Source organism: Acanthopagrus latus, chromosome 2 (genome assembly GCF_904848185.1).
Source record: "Acanthopagrus latus isolate v.2019 chromosome 2, fAcaLat1.1, whole genome shotgun sequence".
Taxonomy (NCBI): Eukaryota; Metazoa; Chordata; class Actinopteri; order Spariformes; family Sparidae; genus Acanthopagrus; species Acanthopagrus latus.
Genome location: NC_051040.1, coordinates 27,754,037 through 27,763,930, shown reverse-complemented (window position 1 = coordinate 27,763,930; position 9,894 = coordinate 27,754,037). Strand labels below are relative to the sequence as shown.

General features: G+C 42.8%; 1 protein-coding gene across 2 annotated transcripts; it reads left to right on the top strand.

The window, feature by feature from the left end:
• Window positions 1-1,762: 1,762 nt before the first annotated feature.
• On the top strand, window positions 1,763-8,957 carry colca2 (colorectal cancer associated 2). 2 transcript variants are annotated; one of them, XM_037087163.1, is made up of 6 exons: window positions 1,763-3,814; window positions 4,147-4,219; window positions 6,064-6,164; window positions 6,486-6,537; window positions 7,355-7,668; window positions 8,360-8,957. In XM_037087163.1, the coding sequence occupies exons 1-6, from the start codon at window positions 3,776-3,778 to the stop codon at window positions 8,708-8,710; spliced, it is 930 nt and encodes a 309-aa protein (XP_036943058.1). In that variant the 5' UTR covers window positions 1,763-3,775; the 3' UTR covers window positions 8,711-8,957. The 2 variants fall into 2 exon arrangements, with proteins under 2 accessions (XP_036943058.1, XP_036943069.1); XM_037087174.1 differs by lacking the exons at window positions 1,763-3,814; window positions 4,147-4,219 and adding an exon at window positions 4,948-5,172.
• The last annotated feature ends 937 nt before the right edge of the window (window positions 8,958-9,894 follow it).

The following is a 9,894-nucleotide window of genomic DNA, read 5'->3' as shown; positions in this document are numbered from 1 at the left end:
CATCTATTCTAAATGTGGTGGATTCAAATGTTTGTGCACACTGGAGTCACTACATGGTCTCAGAATTGTATTGTTGGGGAATGAGACTCTCAGTCAGCCCAGCAGTAGTCATGTGCTATTGTAGTGAGGATATCCTGAGTAAGCTGGAGCACTTTAACACTCTGGGATGTGCTTGAGATGTTATGAAAACCACATGGAGAAGTTAAAGCTCATAGCTAAGAGTCACAAATGAATGATTGAATGGTTACATGTCCCCCCACCCCGCCAAATTCTCCTGTAAATCAAAAGCACACTTGATCAAACCTACAGATTCTGAAGATTTGCAGGGTCACTGTGCATATGAACAAATATTGTGAGAACATCCCCCTTACCAGAATACAAATTGTTCATTTACATGCTGTCAGATATCATGGTATTTGGAGCGTGCCTGCTGGTGTTGATCAGGGAGGTACAGCAGACAACAAAGCTTCAGGACATTAAATCCTCAGGCTAAACGTATAGGCTATGAGTTGGTACAGCATGGCCAAGGTGTGTATGATTAAGTCAAGTTAGACAATAAAATGATTAGAGCCTCAAAGTCTGATAATAATGCTCTCTGCAGGGGGTCCACAATGCTTTACTTTCAGTATATATCACTTACAACACAATGGGTTATAACACACTTACTTTCTCTATTGTGTTTGTAAATTGATGTAAGAATTTATTTTGTGTTAAATAATGCCAAGCTGCCTGCAGACAATAGATGTAGAGCAAGCAGTAAGACCTAAAGGCTCCTGTAAAACTCTTTTAACAGTGTCTGGTGAAGTGAGCCAACATGTTCAGTGCTTTTCACTTAAGTGAGGTGCAGCGCGTTGCGTCAGTTACACATCTGTTTCCATGGGCTAAAGGTTGACGATACAAATCAGTATAAAATGTGTGACAAGCATTCATCAGAATCAGAATCAGAATTTCTTTATTAGTCCTGCAAATGGGAAAATGTGTGTCACAGCAGCCAAATCATTTTAACTATAAACAATGATGACAGTAAACAATTTACAACATAATGAAAATGTAAGAAATAGAAACAGACTGGTATACATAATATGTACAAATTTAAAGTGTAATTATAAACAGTGTAATTGATGGTGCAACTTGTAAGAATTTTAGTTGAAAACATTAAAAAATGTGCTAAAATGATCAACATAGCACAACAAGATGACATTATGACATCTGTGTAAGATATGGACTGAAGTTAGCATGCTAGCCACCTAGCCCCAGCCCACCCTGCTCTACAGTTCCTGCACTATTAATGTAAACACCAACGCATCTGCAGTGCTCCGAGCTCCCATTCCTGACTTCTACCTGCACGAATAACTGAGCTAACTGGCTAAGTGCATATTTAGTTAGCAGTTGCTCCAGTGACATGCTGTCCCCTATATTTTTACATATGAATTCAACAGGAAGACAGTTCTTACATTCATTACATAGTTCAGCTGAATTATTTCTAATTTCACTTTCAATTTTGGGAAGGAAATTCAAGCTCAGAATGTTTATATTGACAATATCAATGATGTAATAATACAAGAAAGGCAGAAATGTATATTTTGTTCATAAGGGAACAAACAAGCTGTAAGGTCCCATAAAATGTTTGAAGCTAGAAAGGTGGCAGGGTCCGCCACATATAAACACATGTCCACAGGTCCTTTGATGTCAGTTTGTTTATTCAGTCATGAAAACAAAGAGAGTTTGTTGATTTGGTTTATTTAGACAGACACAAACCACCCAATGAAGATCTTTCTCTGCTCATCAACATTTCTTCACCAAAACTACAGAGTGCTCCTTTGAATGAAATGAATAATGATGTGATAAAAGGTTAAACACTTTATGAATAGCAGATAGATTGTGTATACAGTTTGACAGTGTCTTACAGTGTGCTATCAAACATCTGTTTGCTGTCCATTCAGCAGTTCTGAACACTTCATGGGGCCATTAAGCATTTAGTACTGGTGATAAATGCTCAATATGGGGGCTAAAGTAAAAAGTTGGCCAAAAGGCTTTAAGACATGTTCACTCTTTATCAACAATTTTATGATCAGACAGGTGAGAAGAATGGTTGACTGGTTCAGATGTCCTGTCCTGAGAGTCTTTAATCTAGTGATGGTACAAATATTCTTCAGCTTCATTCAGTGTTAGAAATACTATTATCAAGATTCTGCTGATCTTTATCTTTTTAACATGTTTTTTTAATTTCATTTTTATGAGAATACCTCAGTTCACCCCAGTGGATGCCGTTGCTAAAGAGTACATTCAGCCTATTTCTGCTTTTGTGTGATTTAATAATTGTCCCATGAAAAAGCTGAATTATACAAGATAGTTTTAAGTGAGAAACTCATCCCAGTGCTGCCCTTTTGGAAGAATTTCACATACTCTACCTAGAAATCAGCAGCGGTGAACTGATCGCAAAGGCTTTATACTGTATATATGGATATATTTGTGAGTGTGTGTGTGTGTGTGTGTGTGTGTGTGTCTACAACACACCACATCCCAATAAATTAATATGAAATGTAATAAACAATAACTTGATTATCGCCACTGCTTGTACACGCAAACTGAAGGTGGGACAGCTGGGAGGCAGTTGTGACTTCTGACCACTAGGTGGCGCCCTCGCACCGCTGCTGCAGCAGAGGAAGAGGAGCCGCAGCGCCGCAGCATGACGGAAAAAATCCATGAATGGACTGAACACGCCAGAGGACAGGGACGAACAAGTCTGATATCTGTGAAGAAGTGGAGAGGGAACTTTGTGAGAAGTGCTTGAGATGACAAAAGAAGGGATTTTTTTTTTTTTTTTTTTACGGACAAATGTATCAAACACAAACATATGACACTAAACTCTAACATTAAATGTTCTTTGTGGATTAATTATTTATTACATCATTACGACCACTACTACTGCTGCAGCACGTAATAATAATCATATAGTCGCAGTCTAGATGATTGCACCAGTCGTGATCATTGCAGTAATAAACATATTTAATGACTGATGTTCAATGAGCAGTTTGAGAGTTGCTCCAGGTGTTTACAGCAGCTGGCTCACCAGGACACACTTCATTCAACGTGTTTACATTTTTACTTTTAATTATGACGTGCGACCACTCTCTGCAAATGCGTCTCGTTTATCGCAGCAGTGCTGCTCAGGCTGCTGTGGAGATGCTGCTGCTTATGCGCGGTGGAGAGAGAGAGAGACAGAGAGAGAGAGCCAGCACAGTTCTGAACGCAACTTTCTATAAATCGTGTTTAACACTAACAAATGTTTTTTTTTTGTCTTGAGCGACCCGAGGATCCATTTGGAGGGAAGCGGTTTGGAGATGAATTAAGAAGTTACATGTAAACATGAGAAGAGGCTGTCAAACTGTGCATCTGCACTGTCAAGATTTTCATTATTCTGGATTAAATGTGTGTTCTCAGCCATAAAGAATAAACATCATGAACTACTCAAAAGAGCTCAGTGCTGCTGGGTGTTCACCTGCAGCCCACAGCAGGTGGGTGCGCTCACAGCACTTGCTAGAGTGAGCTGAAGGCCTGCGATGGCAAAGATGGCTGCTGCCCTTTGCCACGCCCACTTCTGTCTTACTATTATATGTTTTTTCCTGAAATAAAGCTTAAAAATATGTTTGGACACACTGTCTGCATGTAGAGTGGCCGCAGTGCACGCGTGGCCGCTGATGTAAAGCGGATTTCGGGGTTTAAGTTGCGCACAAGAGGCACCCAATGCTGTAGTGCTTAATGAGGGGGTGTGATGCTCAGATATTGCAAAAGGAGGATAAAATTAATAAAAGTATGATTTCTTTTCGGTCAAAGTGTGAAATTATGTTACATTACATTAAAGTGGAGCTTATACAATGTCCATATGTCGTGATTTTTGCTTAAAAATCGATATAATTCAGTTGCCTCTGAATATTCAAATTGAAAGTAACGCGCAATCAAATCATTGTCAAATCATTGAGTTCTAGGGGTTTTAAATAGTAGGCATGGAGGGAGAAATTCTCAAACTAATATGTCCCCAGCTATATTACAATATTGTTGTATGCTGTGACTCTGCTGTAAGACTTTTGTGTCGAGATTTTTGGAGACTTTTGAACAAATTTCGTTCTTGGCCATTTTGCTTAGGCAGAAAAGGACGTTGTGGAGTCCCACAGGTCTTCTCCAGGGAGACTCTCTTCATCTCTGCCCATCATGTCTGGTGAGTTTCACGTTGGATTTTCATCTGGAAAATGATTTTGTTGCATTTGTGTCCTGTTAGAGAGAAAAGAGGGCAAAAATTGGAGAAGTTTAGTGACAACACTGAAACCACACAGGAGCCACGAGCAGAATGAGGATCAATGAGGATTTCCCTGGAGCTGTGCATTTTATAACAAATTGAAATAAAGTGTGAGCTGACCAACAGTAAAATTAAACTTGAGGGGATAAATCTGTGTACTTTATGCCACCTGTCCTCAGGTGGAAGTGTGGCTCAGGAGTCGGTTTAGTCTTAAACGGCTTCATCGGCATGAGGGGATTAATCAGATGTTTAATTTCTATCACGTATCTCTGTGAACACACGGACATATGTAGATCATAACCTGCATTTTATTCCTAAGCATTAATAACTACAAAGCGATATTTCAGTCGGAGCCTCTCTCCCCGGGCTGCTTGTGCGTAACAGGACGTTAGGAGTAACCGTGTTAGAGTGGGATGTGTCTGCTGGGTGATTTTGGCCCACTATTTGCCACATTTAAGACAAATCATGAAGTAGCATTTAGCCGTATGAATATTTATCAGGTGAGGTTTCGCAGCCCATGCTTCTTCGCCTTATCAAATCGCATTTTTCCGAACAGCTCGCCACTCCTGAGTGCTTTAAATTACGCCTTTAGGCTTAAATTACTTGCAACTCTGCGAGGCGTTCTTTCCCCCGGCTCTATAGGAACAAACCACGGCCAGTGATTCCCTGTATAAGCGCTATAAACGTTTCCTTCAGTTGAATTAGAAGCCGCTCTCGTTGTTTTCAGCGTATCATTAGTCTGATCGAGCTGAAGCCAGAGTTAATTTTACCAACATGAGCGGACATGGGCAACACGGCGCCGAAATGCGTAAAGCGTAAACAGCTTGTCAGGAAAAGCTGTGGCGCTGCTTTTATCGGAACAAACTCTACTCGAGGTGTCGATTCTTCTACACAACTGTGGCTCAATCGAACAACTTTTTCTCAGTAAACTTCGATTACTGAAAAAAAACAGTTTGAAGCTGAGGTTACCGATCGATTTACAGACTCTTGTCTGCTCTTTGTTCGTGCGTTTTTCAGCGGGTCGCCCCGAGCGCCCTGATCCAACTTTAGCAAACACTCTTAACACGCTTTCCAACCTCTGGAACCACACCGACTCACATTTTCATCGCCCTTTCTATCATCCGCACATCTGCGATCAGAAATATATACTTACATTAACGCATTTCGTGCCGTTTTCCTTTGTTCCTGGTCTGGGCGGGGGTAGCTGAGCAGCGCGGATCACACACACACGGTGCAGTCTAAGGAGCTGCTGACGGCGCGATAGGATGTGCCGAGCCGTGTAGTGCCGTAAAGAGGGAGCCCTAGCCGGGTGCACCGGAGGCTCCGGGGCCGGGACATGGAGGAGAAAATAGCCGGAGCCACAGCGCGCACTGACGGCTAAAAATGCGCATTACGCACCGCCGATTCGGACAAAACTTTACACTTTAAAGCACAACACATAGTTTAAAACACAGTTGACTTTTTATTAGAACACGATATATGTGTGTTACAGACATTTCTATGACAACAATGTACATTCAACATGACCACTTAATCATCTCGTGAAGAGATTGCAGCTTTTGGGAACAATTTTCATGATTTTTTTTTTTTCTGTATTTGAGGGAGAAAAGCACTGTGCATTGTGGAGTGAAACACAAGGAGGAGGAGGAGGAGGCGGGGGTTAGGGGGAGCAGTGTGGCGTGGAGACCATTCAGTGTGTGCTATTGTCTGCTCCATGGAGGTTGTTTGATAAACATGAGTGACATGCTGTTCTCTGCCTGCTGCAGATAAGCCGAGGGTGTACCAGGGCGTCCGAGTGAAGACCACAGTAAAGGAGCTGCTGCAGAGGCACAGAGCCCGGGAGGCCAGCAGTAAAAAAGTGAAAACGGTAACTTTCCCTCCCTCATGGTCCATACCAGAGCTCCTCACCGCCACCCTGCCTCTCCCACTGTCACAGAGCAGGAGAGGGGAAAAACACTCTCAGAGGAAAATCATAAACTGCCTCTGTCAATAGCTGACTACCCTTCCAGTAGAAAACACCCAAAGCCATAACGCGCGCGCGCGCGCACACACACACACACACACACACACACACACTTGCAAGGAGAACATGCCAAATATTGGAAGAGAAAAAAAAATGTTTCTTTCAAGTTCATGTCCAAATGTTGTGAATATCGTCTAATCCCGCCTCCCTTCCTCCTGTGGACAGATAACCCAGGCCTGCCTGGAGCTTCAGGATCTTTACGCGTCTACTTTTCCAAGTAAGTATCACTGCATATCAGCAGCGTCCATGTCCAGTGTCTAATGCTGAATAAAACAACTGAAGCTTTAGATCTGCTGCAGCATCTGAATCCCACATGACCTAAAGCATTCACAGGCCACACCTACACTGGCACCTATATAAAAAAAAAATCCACAATAAATCAAATGCAAAATGCAGCCATATAACTTTAAACACAACAACGACAACTGAAGCTGACATGTTGTTGCTATAATCAGCTAAAAGAATCAAAGACACAGCATACTGTAGTCCTCGATGACAGCAACGACCTGACCTGAACCCCGCAATCCAGGGACCAAATACTCACATGGAAGTCAGTCCTGACTGACCAGCTGGTCAGAAAAGTAAATCTAGTCAACTATTGACAGCTCCATTCCAAAAGTGCAGGGTCGACTCTTATAAACTAAGGCTAGGCTACATTCAAATGTGTTGGCTGATGATGGTGTCATGACATCACTCTCAACTTATAGGCTTATTTAAATATCTTCCTGCGGTCTTTCAACGTGCACAGTCGCTAACCCGCAGCTTTTTAAATGCGCACTTGAAGATATATCTCCACTTACACGTATTTCACAATTCTCCATGTCGACAGAGCGGGCCTGGGAAATATTAACAACTTTTCATATGAAACTCAACATAAGTCCCGAGCTGACGTGTGCGCACACTCAGCTGCTCAGCCGATATGTAAATGAATGTACATCTACATAATGTGTATCCTGCAGTCTTGCGCCGCGAGTTTCTGCTTTATTCACTCGTTTGAATATGTTTAATGGACGTGTTGTCTTGGGCTCCGCCAGGCTGTCTGGACCCTCCTACTGCCATTCCCCCAGCGGACGCGAGCAGCTGTGGCGCGAGAGCCCAGCACGTGCGCTTCGCCTCGTTCCCCTGCGCTGACGGCTCGTGCAGCATCCCGACTCAGGAGAGCAGCTTTCACGACATCCAGCCGCAGTTCGGGGACTTGATGTTGCCGAGCAACAGCTACAGCGGCAGCAGCAACAACACCAGCGGCGGCGTCGGCAGCGGCGGATACAGCACCTCCCTGCCTCCACCTGCCGCCCTGCCGCTGCCCCTGTGCCATGGACTCTCCTCTGATGCGGACTACTATGGGATGGTAAGTGTCTGTTCACGTTCTGAACACAGAAACGGACCAAATTCCACTCAACACTGACGGCGTTTTTAAAAAGTCTGCAATTCAGCTTACTTAGAGAGCTGAAATGTCGCAGAGAGATGACACCCGTCATCATCTGCAGGGTCTTTTTGTGCATTCGGCGTGATATTATATTATTCCATGATTACTGCAGCACAAGTAAAAGTCGAAAATCTGTTGTAAAAACAGGTGTATTTCTTAAAAATATATGTTTGATCATCAGCATGTATGCTGAATAGAAGACACTTGTAAATGCATTAAATTATGGTCCCACAGGAATAACTGTTGTTGTGTTGTCTTTTTAACACCTCAGACAACTTTGAATTGTATTGTTTTGGAATAGATGTTTGGTCTGGCTGTTTCTCCTGGGCATATATCTTTGTAGAGGCTGGAATTCAGCCTGCAGCTATATATTTGTGTTGCCTTTTTTTTTCTCTTCTTCTTCTTCTTTTTTTTTTTTACATTTAGAGCAGCTTTTAATAAGGAGGAGCCTGAATGAAATAAAATATGACAAAAGAACACTGTTGTTTCAGTAGCTGTAATAAAGGAATAATAAGCCTTATTCATTCGCATTGGACAACGCAAACAAGGATCACAGTGATGTCCATCAACCTCTGCTCTACATTAATCCTCACCATGTCTTCCTCTCTTCCAGGCTCCCTGCTCCTCACCGGAGTCACTGAAGTTCTGCAACCAAGTGGATCACAACAGCTACTCGCCACAGGACTCTTTTTCCTCGTCCTCGTCCTCCTGCTACGACTCACCCACCCGGATGCAGTCCAGCTACCACAGCTTCCCCTCAGAGCACTTCCACTATCAGCACTGCAACCTCCAGGACTGTTACTGCCTGCCCCACTGTTGGCCGGGCCAGCAGGAGAGCTTCTCTGCCCCCGAATATGCACCTTACTATAACCCCACAGACTATCCGTACGCCTGTCCCGTGGAAGAGAACTATTTCAAAAGGGATTTGCAGATGGGCTCCGAAATGTGTTACAACATACTATGATGAGACCGTCAGCAGTAATGTGTTGCCCACTGTCTGTAAATATATTTTCACGTGAGGCTGTTGTCCCACTTTGCATCTCAGTGTGTGCTCTGACCTGCTCTTATTTTTGGTGGAGTGAATATGATGAATGCTGAATGGACTGAAAAAAAAGGCAGATATTTTTGTATCCATTACTTTTTGTTACCGCCTAGATTTATTTTCATACACGTAAGTTGTTGCTGAACTTAATAAAAACTTGTTAAACTCACTTGTTTGCTCAGATTCATTGCTCTTGATTGGCCAATGAAGCTTTCACAGTGACAAACGTATGGTGTCAGTGGGAGTGTCAGTTAGTTTCCTTCATGCTACTGTAAAAGCGAGTTAAGTGAACAGGGTTACAGCATTCTCCTAAACAACTGTAGCTGGGAACTACCACAGTGTGTCAAAAATATATCAAAAGGCTCCATACAGCTTGCCTGACAACCCTACTTCAAGGGTGCAGGAAACTTTAAATCAATTCAGAATCTCAGTTTGGGGCTTCTGGAGACTCGGATGACAGTAGACGAGCTGTATGGAGCCATTTGATGTTTATTTTGGTTGTTTTTTTTCCTTGGACTATGAAACTTACCATCAGCATAGAGGGGAGGCGATGATGACTGAGTTTCATGTGTTGGCTGAACTTTTATTTGTGGTCGAGTTCCTCAGTATCTGGGGCCAGCTGGTTCACAATTTGCTTCCTTGAACAAGCCGCTACAGTTCTTCACAACGTTGCTTAACTTCTCCATTTACACCGATCACCAGAAACCGCAGAAATGTTGGAGGAGAATGAAAATAAACAAGGCAGGCCGATAACATGTTGGGGCTGAATTGGGCAGTAATGCGGCACTTTGCACTGAAGTGAAGGAATCCTGAAAGATTTGAGGGGAGGTTCACTCAAACCTCAGGCAACAAAAAGTGCACGGAGAGCAGGTTTTTATAAGGATGTTACATTTAAATCAAGTTGACATGATGAACAGACATATATGCATGATATATAGTTTTGGGTTACAAGTTACATAACATAATCACAGAGCAGTACATGACATACAATTCTTAAGAAATACCTCAAGGAAAGCTGCAGTGTCTTGTCAACTTATGTAATGACCACATCTGTCTTCATATTTGAACACTTGGCTGTCAGCTGCCTCAAGTGTGAAATTTGACCT